This window comes from Cololabis saira, chromosome 2 (genome assembly GCF_033807715.1).
Source record: "Cololabis saira isolate AMF1-May2022 chromosome 2, fColSai1.1, whole genome shotgun sequence".
In the NCBI taxonomy this organism is placed as follows: Eukaryota; Metazoa; Chordata; class Actinopteri; order Beloniformes; family Belonidae; genus Cololabis; species Cololabis saira.
The window spans coordinates 45,695,477-45,717,076 of record NC_084588.1 but is presented as its reverse complement, the minus strand read 5'-3'; the positions used below and the strand labels follow the sequence as shown (position 1 = coordinate 45,717,076).

General features: G+C 36.0%; 1 protein-coding gene across 3 annotated transcripts; it reads left to right on the top strand.

Annotated features, from left to right (window-relative positions):
- The first annotated feature begins 232 nt into the window (after positions 1-232).
- Positions 233-21,362, top strand: zgc:123258 (uncharacterized protein LOC641502 homolog). Of its 3 annotated transcripts, XM_061746464.1 has the most exons (17): positions 233-450; positions 3,629-3,739; positions 4,281-4,463; positions 5,366-5,455; positions 6,289-6,422; positions 7,727-7,881; positions 7,970-8,066; positions 8,428-8,529; positions 9,475-9,556; positions 10,490-10,564; positions 10,853-10,909; positions 14,425-14,478; positions 15,735-15,834; positions 17,013-17,093; positions 18,400-18,560; positions 20,113-20,146; positions 20,844-21,362. In XM_061746464.1, the coding sequence occupies exons 1-17, from the start codon at positions 397-399 to the stop codon at positions 20,882-20,884; spliced, it is 1,611 nt and encodes a 536-aa protein (XP_061602448.1). In that variant the 5' UTR covers positions 233-396; the 3' UTR covers positions 20,885-21,362. The 3 variants fall into 3 exon arrangements, with proteins under 3 accessions (XP_061602448.1, XP_061602466.1, XP_061602458.1); XM_061746482.1 differs by lacking the exon at positions 14,425-14,478; XM_061746474.1 differs by lacking the exon at positions 20,113-20,146.
- Positions 21,363-21,600: the final 238 nt, after the last annotated feature.

Here is a 21,600-nt window from a genome sequence, read left to right as displayed (position 1 = left end):
CTGTTTGAATAAATAATTAAATGAAATGAAATGAAATCTTATTCTTATTTTTTTCAATCTTATTTGTTATTTACTGTCTAATTATGTATTGCCGCTTTTAATGTCAATGTAAAGCACTTTGAATTACCTTGTGTTGAATTGTGCTATATAAATACATTTGCCTTGCCTTGCCTAAAACGACTTGCCATATATGGGCAGGCGGAACCACAACACACGCGTCAGCGTGTCACGTGACACCCAAGCAAGTCCAGGAAGTAAATGCAGCTCCCAGTAAACACAACATCTTTCATTACGATCCACGAAACTAGCCGACTAAAACATGTTTTCATGCATTAAGTAAATTATCGTTGAAGAGCTGAGACCGTTTGGGGATAAAAAACACCCATAAATATTGAGATGGAGGGAGTTTTCCGGCTGGTGTTGGTGTCGGTGGTTTTCCTGTCATCACAGGTGAGTGTTTACAGGCCAGACATGATTTATCACCTTAACCTGGTCTGAGGGTCATAGTACTGAGCCGTCTAAAGTACACATGTCTGGGGTCCTGTCACAAAGATAATTTGTGTAAAAAAAAAATTAAAAACAACGAGTATGTCAAATGATTTTTGGAGACGGAGCTAACCATGATAGCTTTAGTTAACTTCACCAAACCTCTGTGAAAACGGGAAACTACGTTTTTGTGTTAGAGACGTGCTGTTTGACGGAGAAATGTTGGTTTAGATAAAAGTATCCAACCTTAAACACCAATTTCTAACAGTTTCAGCTCACCCAGGTTTTGGTTTCAACTTGGTAGACACGTCACTCACAAGGAAGCAGAAAAAGTATTCACATTCATTACTCAGGTAGAAGTATAGATACTAGAGTTTAAAAATACTCCTGTAGAAGTTGAAGTATCAACTCAAGTTTTTTACTCAAGTAAAAGTATAAAAGTACTGGTGTCAAAACTACTTAAAGTATAAAAGTAAAAGTAATGTAAGGGGGAAAAAAGCCATTAAGGACAAAAGCCATTGAAAGAACCATATATGTGTACTATTGAGCATTAACATGTGTTTCAGAGAGCAGGAGATATGATGACTAGTTGCCTATAAGTATTTTAATGGTGCAAAAAGTCAAACTTCAGAGGCATGTTGTCATTTATCCTAACCTTTATGGAATGTACATCCAAGTTTAGTTGCAGGAATCTGAGGGAACGGATGTAAGAACAAAACTGGACAAGAACATCTGAAACAACCACAACTAAATTCACTCTATCCGGATGGAGCAATTTAACTGGATAGTTTTTATTTAAAGGCCGAAATGAAATAGAGTAACAAGGCTGTTTTTAAAATGTAAGGAGTAAAAAGTACAGATAATTGCGTGAAAATGTAAGGAGTAAAAGTAAAAAGTCGTCTGAAAAATAATTACTCCAGTGAAGTATAGATAACCAAAATTTCTACTTAAGTAAGGTAACAAAGTATTTGTACTTTGTTACTTGACACCTCTGCAAGGAAGTGTTTACAGTCTGTTGTGCTTATTAATTATTTATCCTTTATTTATCCAGGAAAGTCCCATTGAGATACAATATATCTTCTGCTAGGGAGTCCTGGTCAAGATGGCAGCAGAAAAATAAATTCAGTTTCATATAAAAGAAAATACATACAAGGACAAGTAACTTTACAAAAAATAAAAACATATCGAAACAAACAAACATAAAACATACAAGGATCAGAAAGCTAAAAAGAATTCATGACAAAGAATGACACTTGATTAAAAACAATGACATTGTTCTGTGAAAAATGATTTCAACATATGTTTGAACAAGTTAAGAGAAGGTAAGTATTTCAAGTATGTGTTGTAGCTCATTCATTCATTATGAAAAACCGATCAATCTATTGTAGGAGTTTGGGAACCAAAGAGCTGAAGAAAGCTTTTTGTGGACGAAGGAAAAACGTGTCTTGTTAATTTCAGTCTCTTGTTATAACTGCCCGTAACAGACCACTAACTGAAAACTCACCGTCATCATTAATAACGGCTAAATTCTTGTGAATTCTAACCTACTGAAACTAAACTAATCCTGCTAGTAAGTGGCCACTACACTATCACGTTTACCCATATTTCCATAATTAAAAAGTAGTGTAACGGCCACACATTGAACATTTCACTTAAATATGGACACAATTTACTAGGTACCTCTGTGATTCAGTCTTTTATAAAAACCCCTCTCCCCTATAGACTTGCTCTGTTTTGCAGACTCTGTGTTTAGTTTACTCCTGTCTAGATAGTCAAAGTTTAGGATTATATCTTTATTTTACTCTCATAGCATTAATATTGCACAAATTGATTTGGCATAGTCATAGGTGTAAATCAGCTGTCCTTGACACCACTCTCCACTAATCCAGGCTTGGAAACACTGATTTGTGACTCCATTATTGGTTGGAATAAATGATCAGGGGTTCAGTGTCACGTCCAGGGAAACTTCACCACCTCACTGGGTTTGGGATCACTCTAAGTTTATTTGTATAGCACAATTCAACACAAGGTAATTCAAAGTGCTTTACATCAACATTAAAAGCAGCAAGACACAATTAAACAGTAAATAACAAATACAATTAAATAAAATGATAAGAAAAGAGGTAAAATAGTAAAAAGCACAAGTTGTTAAAAATAAGGGCAGTAGAGTACAGCAGGTAAGTATTTAATTTAAGAGTACACTTCAGTAAACAGTAATGTTTTTAGGCCTGATTTAAAGGAGCTGACAGTTTGAGCAGACCTCAGGTCTACAGGAAGTTTGTTCCACCGGTGAGGAGCAGAATAACTGAACTCTGCCTCACCTTGCTTGGTTCTGGTTCTTGGGAACCACAACAAACCAGATCCAGATGAACCTCAGGGGTCTGGGAGCTTCATAGGAACTAACAGATCCAGCATGGATTTTGGTCCAAGAACATTCAGGTCTTTGTAGACCAGCAGGAAGATTTTAAACTCTATCCTTTGAATCTCTGGAAGCCAGTGTAGTGATTTCATGACCGGTGTAATGTGGTCCAGTTTCCTGGTGTTTGTCAGGACTCTGGCGGGAGCGTTCTGGTTATAGTTGTTTTATAATTAGCGTGCTTGTGGTCATTCATAAAATCCACTCTTTGCTTCCACAGAAGGCAGAAGGGTCTAAACCATTATGCATTTTCCACAAAGGTCTTGGTTTCAAGCTTGCAAGATGGATTCACTAGAAATCTTTATTTTGCCTGTCACATGAGACTCCATCTGCCTGGCAACGGTTTACACTCACTTTACCGCATTTGATTAGTTTCATTTCTGTTATGTTGTGGTTGTGAATTTTGTGAGCAGGGGATTTTTATGTTTGTGTTAATAAGTGCAGTCTGTTTTTGAACCTTATAATCAATGTTGGACATGTAAATAGACCATGACAGGTTTTTTTAGAAATCATTTGTCAGGAATCTAAAACTTTGCCACTAAAATTAATGATCTTCTTTACCTATTGAGCTCAGTGATGGTGTCATTTGCAAACTTTACTGTAAAGCTCTCTCTTTATGTAGTTATGGTGTAAAAGAAGACAATATGTTTTCGTATGTTATTCAACAGTTTTATCTTACAAAAAAAAACAATTCTCTTTGTAAGAATAATGTTTCTTTCCCTACAGATAAGTTGCCAAGAGGCCATCTTGCACATTTCAAATGGAAGTACGTATCGGGAGTACTGTATTGTCCACAATCACTCCTGGACTCCTCTCTCACCAACGCTTGATGCTGCAGTAAGTTTTGATTTCTTTTGAGGCCTTTATGTTCAAGAACAAACTTTCATTTGAAAGTTAGTCACAACAGCACTTCAAATAAGGGGACTTTTTTTTTTGCAAATCTCAAGAACCCATATTTTATTCTCAGTCGAACACAAAAAAAACAAACATATCAGATGCTGAAACTGAGATATTTTGCCATTTCGTAGAAAATATTAGCTGATTTTAAATTTGATGGCAGCAATACATCTAAAAAAAGTTGGGAGATGATGTTGCGGTTGTGTAGCATCCTCTTTTCTTTTTTTTTTTTTCTTTTTTTTCACCTTCAGAATAATTATAAATCTTTTTAATTTTATATTTTTTTGGCAATAATAAAATGGTAAAAACAGAAATCAAAACCAACCCTATCAAATATGCCATCTTTTAAACCCAGGACTTTGTCATTTTTGACATGAAGCAAATATTATAACACTATTCTAACACTGGCCTAATACCTATAACCCATGTGACTTCCAGAGATGTTCTTGTATCTTTAAAAAGGTTGTTTTCATTTTTCCAGACACAGTACCCACTGGTGAACCTGACCTGGACTTTGCTGTGCGACGCCACAGGGGTCAATCCAGATGTGGTAAAGGGCAAAGCGTTGGTGGTGATGAGGGGGGACTGTGATTTCAGCCAGAAAGCTATTGTCGCCCAGTTCCTCGGGGCTACCACTTTGCTCATCGCCAGCAACACAACATTGGTAGGATATTTACATGTCTGCGTGTTGATGATGGATTAACTGTACAGTGATTTGCTTTGACATTATCTCTTTAATATCTTTGTTACTGCCTGTAACTGATAAGTGTGCTCATGTCGGGGGACAGCAGTGTGACCTTCAGCATTCAGCCACAGGCAGGACTCCTGTCTGGGAGTTGTAGCATGCATTGTTTCCCACTGGAGTTTATTTTTCTTGTTTCCGAACATCACAAATCTACGACGGAGTATTAGGGCCAAACTAAGACAAAAAAAAGGGAAATTACGAGAATAAAGTCATAATGTTGCGAGAATAAAGTCGTAATAGAATAAAGTCGTAATATTATGAGAATAAAATTGTAATATTATGAGAATAAAGTCGTAATATTACGAGAATAAAGTCGTAATATTATTTTACGAGAATAAAGTCGTAATTTATGAGAATAAAGTCGTAATATTATGAGAATATAACTTATGGGAACTCTAACAGGAAGGGCAGTCTCCTCCCTGTGTTAAAATGAGGAATATTGAGCATCTTGTGAAGTTATATTTATATATTTATATTATATTTAATATTACGACTTTATTCTCGTAATATTACGACTTTATTCTCAAAATATTATGACTTTATTCTCGTAATATTATGACTTTATTCTCGTAATTTTACGACTTTATTCTCATTTTTTTATGGCTTTATTCTCGTAATTTCCTTTTTTTTTGTCTTAGTTTGGCCCTAATACTCCGTCGTACAAATCAGTGTGCCTTGTCATTTTTCATTTCTTCTCTTTTTTTTCCACATATTTCTTTGGTAACAGGCCTTTCCATTTCACCAAAGACTGGATAAGAGTCTTTGTGTCAAATTAAGTTATTTATTAAAGAAAAGTCCTCTGTGCTTGCTCCTCTCTTCAGATCACTCCATCAGCCAACGACTCGGAGTATTCAAAGGTCAAAATTCCTCTGGCTCTCATGAGATATAGGGATTTAAAGGAGGCGCAGCAGGTCAGAAATGTTCACTTGTTTTTCTATGTCCAACTTTTTCACTTCCACTCAATGTGATGTGATCAATGTGATGAAGAGTGAAAGTTTGGTTAATATTGAAGTATTAAGGTAATCTGGCGATGGTACACAGAATGCCACCCGAGATCAGTCTCTGCTGGGGTCTTTGGAGGAAACAAATTAACAGGGATAGTTTGAAAAAAATGCATCCATTTGTTATTCTTTTGGCTCTACAGATAAAAACAGCTAAGAAGATACAATAAAATACATGTGTATAAATCTAGTTGGAGAAAACCCCAATTGATTCATCACAGTACCCAGCTTTACTGGAAAATGAATTAAGCTTTATGGTGAATTTTACAGTTAAAGTTTTTTAAGGGAAAAAGAAAGCATGTGGTGTAAACAGCATGTTTATAAATATAAATGTAGAACTGGCTTCGGTAACATGCAGGGAAAAAATGTGATTACAAATGTTACCGTGGAAAAGTGATCGCACTTTTCCACCCTGGCTCTTGCCTCCGCTGAGGGACTCACCACAAGGAGCAGACAGATGTTTCTTTCCTATTTAGAGAAACAAACAACCTCCCATGTATTTGTTCATGGATTCATTGTAGATACTTTTGTTTGTCTATTCACATTTAATCTTCAAGTCGGGAATTCTGTGATATTCGCAACCATATTTAGAACCAAGAAGAAAAAAGTCCAACATAACCTTTGGTCACTGGTTTTCCCAAAAATATCTCCCTGATTTAAACTTTTTTTTTATTTATTATTTAGGTGTAAAAAAAATGCATGCTCTGCAAGTATAAAAATTGTCAACTCTTGATTGTCTTCAGCTGTTTCCTGAGGGGATGCAAGCACAGCTGTATGCGCCGCCTTATCCCACAATCGATCCCAGCATCGCCGTCATCCTATTTCTATCCGTGGTAACGGTTTCCCTAGGTGGGTACTGGAGCGGGGCATGTGAGAGGTAAGAAGTTACATTTCCACATATACAGGTGGTGGTTGAAGGCTCACATCGGTCATTGTGATTATTAAACTTAAGCAAATAAAACATAAAAGCATGTTGATTTTGAAGTGAAACTGTTCTTTTGCATATATGCAGAGTAGGTAAATTATATCAGTCTGAGAATATTAGAAAAAAAGTTTACGTTAGATGACAGTAGCATCATCATACTTTTCTACATTAAATGTAGAAAAGTATGATGATGCTACTGTCATCTAAGGTAAACTCTGCTCTAAAAAGCTACTGTACGCCAGTAGCGGGAAAAAAGTCTTACCTCGCCACGAATGAGATGCTGCTCATAGAGCTGCTGTCCGGCTCTTCAGCACAGCCACAGCTGACGTACCGGCGTTCTGCCAATCGTGATGCGAACATCCGTGTGTGCTCGTTCATTGCTGAACATGATGTATCCTTCCCTATTGCTCAACCGCTTGATAAAAAAGCTTTGACGAACCTGACCATTTCTAATCAGCATTCCAGTTACGGTATATGAATACACATGGCACAGCAGCAGAGGTTTAAAAAAACGGCTATCAGAGAAGCTCAAAAAGAGTGTTTTTATTAAACATTGATGAAGCCACCAGCCAGAGCAGGACAAAATTATGAAAGTACTTGTTCGCTTTTTTGACGATGATACGGCCTGGCAAGCAGAAAAGTTAATCTTGCCAATGCTTCAACACTTATGCTGGAACTATAAGATGTCCTGCAGTCTTATGAGGTTGAGTGGAAACAAGTCACAAGTATTCTACTGGACAATTGTGTCGTTATGAAGGGAAAGAGGACTGGACTTGAGACACAAGCTAGGAGGGAGAACCAGCAACCTCCTCCTCAGGGCCAGTGAGGTTCTTTCCTTTCTTTTATTGTTCAACTGTTGCACTGTAGGTGTTTTGCAAATTAAAAAATAAATAAATAGTGGACGTGAGATATAATAAATATATATATATATATATATATATATATATATATATATATATATATATATATATATATATATATATATATATATATATATATATATATATTCTCCTTTACTGAATTAAATGGTTGCTAATCAATAATTCCACCAATTAATTAGCCTGCCTGAGTTTCACCTGGCTCAGGATTTTCTTTTACTATAAGCCCTGCATTTCGTGCAGTGCTTTTGTTTGGTCCTGTCAGTTTTAGTTGTGGATTATGTCTTCACCTCTTCTTTTCCTAATTAAACCTGTCCTAAATACAACATCCATGAAAAACACACAGATGCAATAATTATATTTTCCTCTTCATGGCAGGGATCGGCTGAACGGTTGCACAGAGGGAGGAGGAGGGAGTGAAGGCAAAGCAGACTCCGGAGAGCTGTCCTTGTACTCGCCTCTCAAGGTGTTTATCTTTGTGGCCATGATGTGTGGCATGCTGGTCCTCATGTACTACTTCTACAACATTCTTGGTGGGTGGAACAGGAAACAGAAAGAAAATTCCTTTGAATTTAAGAGAATCTTTCTCTTATTTATTTATTTATTAATTTATTTTTGCAGTGTACATCATCATTGCCATATTTTGCCTCGCATCCGCATCGGCACTTTTCGGCTGTCTGGATGCTGTGCTCGACAAGATTGGTTGTAGCCTTCTAAGGTATTAACATGATTTTTTTTCTTTAAAAAAAAAAAGGAAGATAAATATGCACAGCCAAATAAGAACAAACTGATATATCCACCTCATGTTGGGAGGTCCAACATTATCTCTTGTGAAAACTCTTGTAAAAATACTCTAACGATTCTGTTTCCACTGATGAATGAAGAGCTCAGCATTAGAATATGTGCGTGAATGTTTAACTTGTTTTCCTGGTTTGTTAATTATACAGTAAAGTTTTTACCCCCCATTTGCAACGAGACTATTGCCTGTGTACCGGTAGTTCTTATTGTCTCTTGAGTGACATTCTGGCAGACAGGTTTCAACCACTTAACAGACTGTGTGAGTTTGTGTGTCTTTCCAGCGTCACTGTCCTGAATAAGAGCTTCTCAGTGAGGTCTGTCCTGCTGGCAGCTGTGTGCATCAGCATCGCTGTGGTCTGGGGGGTGTACAGGAATGAAGACAGGTACTGTCAGGTCACACAAAACACACACTCACCGCACATCCTCTGGTTTTATTCTTGTTTTTAATGCCTTTATATGGGCTCAAATTAAAGCCATAAATATTTTGTATCTGTAAATAAACTTTGTACTTTGTACCATCTGAGAAAATTAAATATATTATATTTGGTGCCTAACTATTTCCCAAGTATATTAGTGCGTGTGTGAATGAATAAATGAGACGTAAAACGTACATTTCTTTGTAGAAAGGCGCTTTATGAAAATAAGTCAATTTACTTGTATTAGTTTACAGGGCAGTCTTGCCACATTCAATATGGTGGCGACGTCATTAGGCGATGCAATGTGCTGATTGGCTCTCCAGAAACGCTTTGAAACCCGTGCCAAAGATCGCTGATTGGCTCTTATTATTGGCACGTCAAAACAATGCCATAATTCGTCATAATTCGTAGTTGTAAAAAAAGTTTGTAGCTTTTGTAAAAAAAAGTTTGTAGCTTTGTATATCCAATGTTGCTCACAGACGAATTAATTCCACAGCTACAAAAATGTTTTACAGATGCACAAAATATTTCTACAAGTACAAATATGTTTTGCAAGTACAAATATTTTTTGCACACGCACAAAATATTTCTACAAGTACAAAGTTTATTTACAGATACAAAATATTAATGGCTTTAATTTGAGCCCATACCTTTACCGCTGTTTTGGTGGCAGAGTAGAAAATGATACTGAAAACACAGAGTGGTTGTAGGGTGTCACCAGTTTTTCTTCTGTTATTTTTTTCCTTCTTCATGTGGTAACCATTTATGTAAAGAACAAATACCTGTTCAGTGAGACCCAAACACTTGGAGTCAGTAATATTTTTTCCTCATTTATTTTCGTTTTTCTGAATGGATGCTTAGAACGTCTCTAATTTTCCATCTTTTAATTTACCGTACTGTATGTCCCTGCAGATGGATCTGGATCTTGCAGGACCTCCTTGGCGTTGCTTTCTGCCTCAACTTCTTAAGGACAATTTCATTGTCTAATTTCAAGGTATGTTTTTTTTCTCTCCAAGTATCCACTTTTTTTATTGTTTTTTTTTTTTTTAAGTGTAAGAAATACTAGTACTGTGTTTTACGTATTGCTTCATGTGCACCTGGGCTCAAAAGAAGATCTTCCAAATATTTGAAATAAGTTGACAGGGTGCAGTCTGGAGTCCTCTGTGAAAGACGACGAGCAGCGAGAGCGAGGGGAAAAGTTTAGACTGGTGTCACATTATAATTGATGCAAAAAACATTTGACTTGCTCAGTTTGTCGTTCCAGTTCCTCAAGGTGCTCCTTCACACATGAAGCTGACATGTCGAGATTCCACTAGTGAAGTGACAGATCATTCGATTTATAAACAAAACACTTACAGTTTATAATAAGTGTGAAACTGAGCCAAGTCAAAGTTTGATAATTATTTGTATAAGCTGTTGCAGAGAGTTTTTGACTTAAGCACGTCAGGCTTTCAAGTACCAATGTATGATCTCTACAACCTTTACTCAGAAGCCAGCTACTGCTGATTATGTGAATATTGTCACGTGTTCAAGTCCACAACTAAAGCACGCATAGCTCGTATCTCCTGCTCATCAAGTCTTTGTTTTGGGAACCAGATACCCATGGTCTTGCACCCAAGTGTCTCTCCGAGAGAGGAACCATCTTGGTTTTTCTCTGCAGAATAAGTCGCCTCCTTTAGTTATAAAGAAAAGAGAGGGATACAGTGTCTGCATATTTCATTTGCCTTTAGTTACTGGGAAATTGGGCTTTGGCTCAGTTCATTTTGAAGTTAGATTTAACAGTTCAGAAGGCTCATTTATAACATCAGTAATCCAATTTGGACCAGAAACATTAAACACGCACTTCCATTAAAGCAGTTTATTCAGTTTATTTCAGAGTGTAACTTTAATCTAAGCCTGATATATGTTTGCCTTTCTCATGTCTCAGATCTGTGTTGTCCTGCTGAGCCTCCTGCTCTTGTATGACGTCTTCTTTGTTTTCATCACTCCGTTCTTAACTAAGGTTTGTATATGTCAGTTTCTGTTTTACAGAAATATTGTGTGTATATTTTCCACGTACTGGCAATAAACAGAAAATCAGCCTTCCTTGCTTTCAGGTTTTCATCCAGTCATTGTTATGCAGAATTTTTCCTTTTTAAAGAAGCTGCAATCATTTAAAAAGAGAATTGTATCCAATATCATTGGATATAAAACATTTTTGCTGCTGTGATGTTCCAGTGTGAAGTAAAATGAATTTTTAAACCAGTAGTTTAACATTGTGTGAATAATTTGCACCTTTTTCTCTGAACAGAACGGAGTCAGCATCATGGTGCAGGTAGCTCTTGGTCCGGATGCGTCTGCAGAGAAGGTAAGCTCACCCACCCTTTCTGCCTCCAGCGGGAGCTCCACCCAATAGACCTTTTTTTAAAAATTATTTTATTTTTTAAACCAGAGGCACATGAATAACATAACATATTACAATCTACATACTTAAACATTTTATATTATCCAAGGATTGTCTTTTTTCTTTTTTACAGGTTTGTTAATGATGATAAAGGGTTATAAAGGGTTATTGGTCATTACGAAACTGAAATGTTCTGTAAATCAGCACTGGCTGGATGTAACAGCGTCTGAAGCATAAAACTGAGTTGTTGCTTTTCTTTATCTGTTTTTCCTTATTTGAGGATTTTGGAGGAGACAAATGTGCATTGGAAAAGTTTACCTTCAGTGTTTTGTATTTTTTTAGAAAGAGAGACTTTCTGTTATATATACACTGTGATCTTTACATGGTCAGCAGTTTTATTGGAAGCATTTGACTATTTAGTTTTGGTTTTGAAATCTGGCTTTTTGTCTTTAACAAGAAAAGGTAAAAGACCTCAGACTGCCACTATTTGCTTGCATTTTCTGACCGTTTTCAGATGACGCATTTAAATTTTACAAGGTTCAGCCGTGCGTCATGGTAATATGACTCCTATTTTTATCATCGACATAATACCACAAAGCAGGAGAGAATTTGGTGTGTTGGAAAGACAAGGCGGAGCTAACGGGAGTCTGTGGTCATAACAGTTGTAGGTGGGGTCAGTGACGTCTGAGCTGTCGTCTTTAGTAAACTCGGTACTGTTGCTCTTCCTCTGTCGGTCAGATTAAAATGTTACAGCTCACATCGAAAAAAATAAAAAAAAATTGAATCTGTAGGGGGATCTTTATTTGAAAAAAGGAGACATTCCCCCGCCCCCCAAGTTCAAAGGCTCAAATGATTGTTGTTAAAAATTACATGAGTACAATCCGCTCTTCTACATGTGCTGGAAAACGTATTTGTTGAAGTTTCCACAAAAGTGGAACATGAAAAACTCAAAGCAGCAACAGTGTGATTCATAAATGACTGAGAACAGAAACACTCATCAGCTGTACATGCGTGATGTCAACATTTAAAGGATGGGAGTCAACTAATTGGTTCACAGAAAACAATGAAATAATGATACAATTCTGCACATCCCAAAATGCTGGAAATAAAGAGCCTCCGTGTAATGTGGGTTTGCCTGAACAAGTGGATATCAGACTCTGAGAAAGACGCGGGTGAAGCTTCAAGACCTTCTGATGAGCCTCCTAGAGACAAAGTTGATGTGGAAACTGTGTAATTTACATCCACGTTAAACTAGATGCATTCAGATGGAACCATCTCCATTAATTCTCAATGAACTGAATGAATTTGGGGGAAAGAAAATACATAAATTGTAAATTTTTTACACAAAAATACGACGGAGTATTAGGGCCAAACTAAAACAAAAGAAATGGGAAATTAGTCATAATATAATGAGAATAAAGTCGTAAAAATTCCGAGAATAAACTCGTAATGTTGCAGGAATAAAGTCGTAATAGCATAAAGTCGTAATATTATGAGAATAAAATTGTAATATTACGAAAATAAAGTCGTAAAATTACGAGAATAAAGTTGTAACATTATGAGAATAAAGTCGTAACATTACGAGAATAAAGTGGTAATTTATGAGAATTAACAGGAAGAGCAGTCTTCTCCCTGTGTTAAAATGAGGAATATTGAGCATCTTGTGAAGTTATAATATATTACAACTTTATTCTCGTAATATTACGACTTTATTCTCGTAATATTATGACTTTATTCTCGTAATTTTTTTGTCTTAGTTTGGCCCTAATACAAAAAACACCAGTCCTTAAAAAAAAGGTTTGTCTGTAGCCCTACTTTACCGCAGTCTCCCACATAAAAGTCACATGTTCAGAGGCATTCCTCCCACATGATCTACTCTGAATAAAGAGAGAAAAATCCTGAAGGCTAAACTCCTCCAACACGTAAAATGAGACTTAAAATGTTGTCCATCTGCTTTTCTCTGCCTGCTAGTTGACTTTTTTTTTTTTCCATTGGCTGGCTTTTCATTAACGCTTTCTAAAGGATCCCGCTGAACGCACTGTCACAGTCAAACTTGATTTTTTTCTTGTCTCACGTTTGAAGGCAAGGCATAAACTCGAGTAACCATGGCAACCACATAGACACCTGCTGAATGTTTGCATTGTAACTTGTTAGACACTGTCCACTACTGTTACATGACTTTGTAACGATGCTCACTACTGACACAGAGGGAGAAAGAAAACGTGCATGAAAAAATGGAGTAAGAAGTCGGCTGACCAATCAGGAAAATCGATTACATTATTTTAAATATACTAAGGCACTAAATCAGGGGTGTCAAATGTGCGGCCCGTGGGCCGAATGCGGCCCGAGAGAGATTTTCATGCGGCCCGCGAGAAGTTTCCAAGGCAAAAAAACGAAATGTTAATTTACTTAAAAAGGAAGGCATAAATAATTGCCATGAATCGCAGCATATCCGATAATATATTTCTTCTACAAATCCATCGTTATTCCACAAATAGAGCAGTTTTCGAATTTTTTTTAGTTTTCTAGAATGCATTTGCCGATTTTATTTCTTTGTAGACAGTCATTTATTTTTATTAACTGACTACTATAAAATATTTTCGCAAAATATCACTGCTAAAAAAGATGATAGAAAATATTTATTCTGAGAATTTCAGTTTTGAATATGAGGATAGTGACAAAGTAAAACAGTTAAAAAAGAAGTGCTGACTTTTTCGGCACACTGGCGTAAATATCCACGCCAATTTTTCAAAATAAATACACTTAATTGTACTGGAAAAATCTCTAAATCACAAAGAAACACTCTCGGATAAGAAAGATTTTGCTTTTAATTAAATTTCCTATAAAAAAGCTTTATCTTTGTAAAATTATATTAAAAGTATCTTACATAATTTGAAAAAAAACGAGAAATTTCAAGAAGAAATATATTTTACATAATTAGAGTGTAAACAAAGTGCATATTTCCTTTAAAATTAACTAAACTGATATTGGATTAGATAACAATAGTAAAAAAAAAAAAAGAATTTGAAAAAAAAAATTGTATTGTTTTTGTTATTTTGAGCGTGCGGCCCGCGAGAAAAAAATTGGTCAAATCCGGCCCGCCAAGCAAAATGAGTTTGACACCCCTGCACTAAATACATATTTAGCCTGTGGGGCTGAAGTTTGAACTTCTTTGTCATTTTGTCTCTGTACTATTCACAACAAAGGTTGTTACATGTAACAGTTTGAGTCATTGTATTGTTTTTGCTCTTATGTATTTTTATAAAGTGCTGCCTTATTTTCTTAAGATGCTTTAGATGAGCTGCCCCTTCTGTAAATGTGTACAAATTGCAGAATGAGCAATAAGCCAGAAGCTAAGCCTGGTGGATTTGCCTGTCAAGTTGCTAGCAGCTTTATTAACATGCAGGCTGCTGTTGATGCTGTGAGGGTAACGATAGACTGACTAACTGTGCGCTGGGGTTGGGTGGGCTCTGTCGTAGACGCAAGGTAACATGGTGGAGATCCCTGCTGAACCCCAGCCTCCCTCTGAGAAAGTAAGGCTTGACTTACTACCCATCCACTACTCTTTTATTTGATTTTCTCTTTTTTAATACTGCATCCTGGGTTTAGTGGGGAGGATTTGTAGGGGTTACAATCTCTCCAGCTGAGAAAGAGCTATCAAACTTTAAGACATTTGTTAAAAAAGAATGTTTGACATTGGACCTTTCTCTGGTTTTATATCCTTTTCCACGTAGATGTACGTGCACCATCCCATCTAGATCTGCCAAATACATTATAATCAGTACTCGAGTTGAGGGGGGATGAGGGGGGGTGGCATCCACTGCCACCCCCCTTTCCATCCCTTATGTCATTTCATCAATGAATGTGGTTTTACTGCTATTTCAACATTTAGAGTCATCACCAGAAAAATAACACCAGAAAAATAACTTATTTGACAATTTTCCCCTGTTTCAAGTAAATTTTCACTTGAAATAAGTTTGAAAATCTGCCAGTGGGATTTATTCTACAAGCAAACAAATCTTGTTCCACTGGCAGATTTTTCTACTTATTTTAAGTGAAAATCTACTTGAAACAGGTGAAAATTGTTGTTTTTTTCCAGTGATGAGTCTTGTTTTAAGTGTAATGAGATTTTTTTTTTTTACTAAAATGAGACATTTTAACTAGAAATAAGACAAATATTCTTGTTAAGATTTTGAGTTTTTGCAGTGATCCATTTTACTTATCCTGTGAAGGACAGAGTCATATTGATAAGTTCAGAAAACAGTTTTTTATTGTTGTGTTTTGATGTACTTGATATAAGCCCAGTGGATATTTAAAGCTTACAGAAGGCTGCATTTAACTGCTGCAATGTCATTCCTGCAGTATTTCTGCAGGTGTTTTGGTCAGTGCTATTATTTGTAATATATTATAATATTTCTAATCAGCACAAATTATCTGTCCCCATATGATAAAATCCACCATCCCCCCTGATTTTTTTTTTTACAACTCGAGTACTGATTATAATTTCACAGAAGGCATTTCTCTGCTATAGATGACTGTTGTTTACATCACTCACACTGAGTTTTATCTGGCTTTTGACTGAGTTTTATTAGTTTTTGTCTGAGCTGAATGTGTATGTGTTAAATGTTCTTGCAGGCCACACAGATGATAAGGACGAAGCTTAGCTCTAGCTCTGGAATAAACCGGGTTCATTTAAGAGTGATTAAACACCAAGTAATAGTCTCTGTGCACTTGGCTCTCCCCATCACCTGCTCAGCTGTCACACTCTGCTGTCTTTTTATTTCCTCAGCTCCCGGTGGTGATGCGTGTCCCACGGTTCTCAGCTTGGGCTCAGAACCTGTGTGGAATGCAGTTCTCCATTCTGGGTTTCGGAGATATCATTGTCCCAGGTGAGATTAAAGAGGTCACTGTCCACTAATTAGCAACCAGAGGTGGGTAGAGTAGCCAAAAATTGTACTCAAGTAAAAGTACTGTTACTTCAGAATAATATGACTCAAGTAGAAGTAAAAAGTAGTCATCCAAATAATTACTTGAGTAAAAGTAAAAAAGTACTTGGTGAAAAAACTAATCAAGTACTGAGTAACTGTTGAGTAACGTCTGATTTATTTTTTAACACAACCATTCAAACAGACAAAAGTACAAAATAATCATCTTCAGGCAAATTAAATCAATAAAATAATAAAATAAATTAAAATTAATAAGAAATAGCTTAAATTAAAATAAGCTTAAAGTAAATTCAAGTACTTTGATAAATAATAAAATAAATAAAATAACAGAATAAAAAAATAAATTAAGCACAAGTAGCACAAAATTTCAAGCCTTTGTACTTTTCCTTTTTAACCAGGCAGAACTAGAACAAGCCCATGAACTCATATAAACTCCGTGTGTGTGTTTGAGTCTGTGTAAATGTGACAAAACATGCAAAAACAAACATTTTTCCCAAAGAATCACTCAGTGATGTCATGAAATTGACGCGTACAAGGATAAAAGGGATAAAAGAAAAGTAACGAGCTGTAGCCTAATGTAGCAGAGTAAGAGTAACAGTTTCTTCTTCACAAATCTACTCAAATAAAAGTAAAAAGTATAGTGATTCAAAACTACTCCTAAAAGTACAAAATTTCCCAAAATTCACTCAAGTAAATGTAACGGGGTAAATGTAACTCGTTACTACCCACCTCTGTTAGCAACACATAGTCGGTGTTACTAGTCTGCAGTATGCAAAAGCCGACAGTATGGGCTACTTTACTGTTTATTACTTTTTTACGTGTATATATTCCATCACTCCTCAAACAACCAAATAATTTAGAAAAATAAAAGAGGAAAAGCTCAATCTTAAATTAAAGTAACGGCCTTCTATCCAAACCGTTTAATTGCAACATCCACATCTCTCTCCACTCATTCCCTCATTGTCTTCACATTTTCAGTGGTAATTCAAAAGTCCATTGATTATCGCCTTATTTCTGCCTTTAAGCCCATAAACCAGCTGTGTTTAAAAATAAAAATCAGGTAGCGATCAGGGAGTCCAAACCACAGTTCGTCATGTTGTGTGTTGCTCCTGCACCGACAGGTCTCCTGGTGGCGTACTGCAGCAGGTTTGATGTCTGGACAAACAGCAGCAAGAAGATCTACTTTGTCAGCTGCTGCATAGGTACAGTACCTTCCACCACAACCAGTCATTTTTTTACTTCGTTACCCTGTTTAAATATGATAATTATGAGAAAGTTATTCCAATATAAAAACAAACATTTGATGTAAAGATAATTTGGATTAAAGTGTGCATAGGCATGATGTAGACCAGTGGTTCCCAACCTTTTTTCAATGGAGCCCCCCCTACTTGTGTCTAAGACCAGCGGGGCCCCCCGACCCGTACGTACTAGCAGCAAAAGAGTAAAGTTATTTGTTACAAACCTTGATTAATTATGTTTTTTTGATACATTTCTCTTTGGTTTACCCTCACCTTCATTTTGTGTCACCAATGTATAAAATACGCACAAAAAATAATTGCAAGGACATAAAATAATTTCTGAAATATGTCTCTTTTAATGTGAGAGCAATATTTTTTTAACATGTTTCCTTTAACAACCTGTCGGAGTAGTAGTATTTTATTTATTTATTATTTATTGGATCCCCATTAGTCTGCATAAATATGAAGACTATTCTTCCTGGGGTCCACATTCAATGATACAATTAATCAACAATACAGCATTTGTACAAAGAATAACATAGATCAATTAACCTGAAAAAATTAACATAAATGTCTCAGTGCATATGAACAAATACTAATAATAATAATATGAACATTGAAAAATTAACATGAATGGGTTCCTTTAACGTAGTTTTCTAATAGACTATTGTAACAGAATATTATGTCGAAACACAGCTTCTCTCAGTTTACTTTTGAAACTAGCCATTCCTTTGGTTGAAGTCAAGTGTGGGGGGAGACCTTTGTATTAATTGATTAAATGTTGAATAATGATATAATAATACGTTTTTTAAGTTTTTATCCTGATAAATAACTTAGAAATATGTTTTGGTAATTTTAAAATACTAAGTGGGTTCATACAGACTTGGATTACTGTACTCCATTAGGTGTGTTATTATGATTTTTTTTATTTATTTAACATGTGCAAATATAATTTTTACAACTGCATATCCTCAAAGAAGTTTCACGCCCCCCCAGAGATCTCTGGCGCCCGGACCCCAGGTTGGGAGACACTTATGTAGAGTACTGTCAATAGGATAAAAGTAGTGTGTAAAGCCTTTTCTTTTTCCCCATTACTCTATTTATGTAATACAAAAGCATTTTAACAGTTAGTTTTATCCTCTTAGAAACCTTTTAGCAATGTTCTGCTATTCCCAGTGGTGACCACTAGGTGTCTCTGTTCATTGAATTCAAGCTTCGTCAGCATGATGTAAAAGCTTTAAGTACTGGCTTTCCCTCCGTGTCTGTGTAGCGTACGTGCTGGGAATGATCCTGACCTTCGCTGTGATGCTGCTGTCGGGGATGGGCCAGCCTGCTCTGCTCTACCTAGTGCCTTTTACCCTGATCACCTCTGCTGTGGTGGCAGCATGCAGGGGAGAGATGAAGCAGTTCTGGGCAGGAACCACCTACGAGGTGAGTAGAGAGGAGTGATATGATGCACTTTTAGCTGGTATCCTGTTTGTCTTTGCTGTATAACATTTTAGTCGTCTCAAAAACATCCAGAATGGTTTACAGCAGTCTAGTGAAAGATCCTGCCTGAAGAGAGATGCTCACTCAAGCTACTCAGAGAACCAGAGTGACAAAAGTACCCTAAAGGTCTTCATGTCGGATCTTTGCATAGGACAGGCGTCGGCAACCCGCGGCTCTAGAGCCGCATGCAGCTCTTTAGCACCGCCCTAGTGGCTCCTGGAACTTTTTCAAAAATGTTTGGCCTTTTTTTTGTCTTTTTTTCTCTTTTTTTTCCTTTTTTCTCTTTTTTCTTCTTTTTTTTCCTTTTTTTCTTCCTTTTTCCTTTCCTTTTTAATCTCACCATTTCGACTTTTTTCTCGACATTTCGACTTTTTTCTCGACATTTCGACTTTTTTCTCGAGATTGTACTTCAACATTAATCTCGACATTTCAAGTTTTTTCTCGAAATGTTGACTTTTTTTCTCGACATTTCGACTTTTTTTTTCGAAATTTTGACTTTTTTTTCTCGAAATTTTGACTTTTCTCGACATTTCGACTTTTTTCACGACATTTCGACTTTTTTCTCGAAATTTTGACTTTTTTCTCGACATTTGGACTTTTTTTCTTGACATTTTGACTTTTTTCTCGACATTTTGACTTTTTTCTCGACATTTCGACTTTTTTTCAACATTTTGACTTTTTTCTCGAGATTGTACTTCAACATTAATCTCGACATTTCGACTTTTTTTCTCGACATTTCAACTTCTTTTTTTCGAAATTTTTACTTTTTTTTTCGAAATTTTGACTTTTCTCGACATTTTGACTTTTTTCTCGACATTTCGACTTTTTTCTCGAGATTGTACTTCAACATTAATCTCGACATTTCGAGTTTTTTCTCGAAATGTTGACTTTTTTTCTCGACACTTCGACTTTTTTTTTCGAAATTTTGACTTTTCTCGACATTTCGACTTTTTTCACGACATTTCGACTTTTTTCTCAAGATTGTACTTCAACATTAATCTTGACATTTCGACTTTTTTCTCGAAGTGCATAATGAAAAAAAAAAAACTTCCCCCAGTTATAACTAATATAGATACATGCAGCATGTTCATTCTAAGGCTGATACAAGACTTTTCATTTTTTGCGGCTCCAGACATGTTTGTTTTTTGTGTTTTTGGTCCAATATGGCTCTTTCAACATTTTGGGTTGCCGACCCCTGGCATAGGAGTTCTGACTGTTCAGATCATCTTTATTCTTCCCAGCTTGTTATAAAAAAAAGTTATTGTACAGAATGACAATTGGCTTTGAATTAAATATCCATATTAGTTTACTTTTAGGTCTCTGAAGGTTAACATGCCCAATTTTGGGGGATGGTATAAAGTTCCCAAAATCGTTCATACTGAAATATTAGCAAGCATGTGCAGATTTATGTTTATAAGATTGAGGCTGCAGTAGCATTGGAGGGAGAAAAGGACCAAGGAGGAGATGCAATTTTGACTTTGCTTAATTTTACCAGGTTTTGGACCCAACCAGGGAACGTTTGCTGCCAGGTGTGCTTCCTCCCATCCAGAATGTTCTGCTTGCACATTTCCTGCCACTAGTTTGACCTATTGCAGTGCCTTATTGTCCCTTACCAGCTTCTTTTATCTCTTTTGCTTTTCACATTTTGACTTCTGACCTCCAGGGCCAGTCACATTTTTTTTTTTAAAGACAAAATGTTTGCATCTTTAAGATACCATTAACATGTGGGACAGCGCAGCGCTTTGCTTGAACTGACCACCAGATGTCACTAGTTGATTAAAAATAATCTTCCACTGTCACTCTCTTTCAAGTGGATGTGTCTTAAAGATGTGGTCCTGGATTACCATTCATCTCATCTATTCATTTCTGCAGTTCTTTGTTGTATATGTGTCTGTTTGTTTTTCATTTGTTCATTTTAAAAACAGCATCCTCAGTTTTCTGCACTTATCCATCTTTTCCAATCAACAGGAATTAATACTCAACCTGTTCATGTTGTCCTCTGCATGTTGTTGCTTGCAGTTGGTGTGGGAGAGCTGTGGCATGTATTTGGTGGTATTTGTATAAGATCTGGTATTTGTAAAATGTATTGCTTCTTCACTGTTGTACACACACGCTTTGCTCTAATACTTAAAATTCCATGTAACCTATTTTTTCTTCCTTTTTCTGTTTTTCAGACACCTCCAACGTTAAACTGAATTAACTTCTTTTTTTTCCCTTTTCTTTTAGAGGGAAGATCTGAACGCTGTGTAGAAGGTGAAAGCTGCTGACTTAAAGCTGAGCACGGAGCTTCTGGATGCTTTTTTTTGTAATTAAAAACATACATTACATTTTAATTTTACATTTGCAAATCAAGGGAATTCATGCCATTGAAAAACACTTTCAGACATTGTTGGAATCACTTTTACTGACACGAATGAGAGATTAGAAAATACTGACTGTGCAGAGGAAGTAATAATGTTTAAGTAATTAAAACAATTGTAGTGCCTGAAGCGTCTCTTAGGCTCCCATTCAGAAGACTTTAATGACTTTGCCTTGAGAATAATTGCTTTCAAAAAAAATGAGCACACACTTTTTTATAATATTCAGCTTGATGTTTAATTCCATGGAAAGGTATGGGCAAGCGGGTTACATTACTTTTAGTTAAAGATTGCAACATTTTGATAACTGGGGTTTCTGTGTAACCTGTTTGTAAGATGTGATTTATTTCATTGCCTTATATTAAAAAAATAAACAAAAACGAATCTACTCTGTGTCTTCTCACTTTTACAGTCTTTTTTTTCCTACACTGCTACTTTTGAGGTAATTCAGAATGTGGTATTTTTTTTTTTTTTTTTTACATTAGGTAAAGAGAGTTAGAGGAATTCTATGAACTATTACAAACATTACCCTGTGTCATATATTATACAGAAGTAAGAGACCAAGATCCCTATCTAAATGTTCATTAAAAAATACTGAAATTTATGGGGGAAAAAATCCAAAGAAA

Excerpts from the sequence above, each read along its gene's own strand:
- zgc:123258 (XM_061746464.1), top strand. The coding sequence starts at position 397 with ATGGAGGGAGTTTTCCGGCTGGTGTTGGTGTCGGTGGTTTTCCTGTCA. Across the intron at positions 8,067-8,427 it reads ATTGGTTGTAGCCTTCTAAG|CGTCACTGTCCTGAATAAGA; the intron begins GTATTAACATGA and ends GTGTCTTTCCAG. Across the intron at positions 20,147-20,843 it reads CAGGGAACGTTTGCTGCCAG|AGGGAAGATCTGAACGCTGT; the intron begins GTGTGCTTCCTC and ends CTTTTCTTTTAG.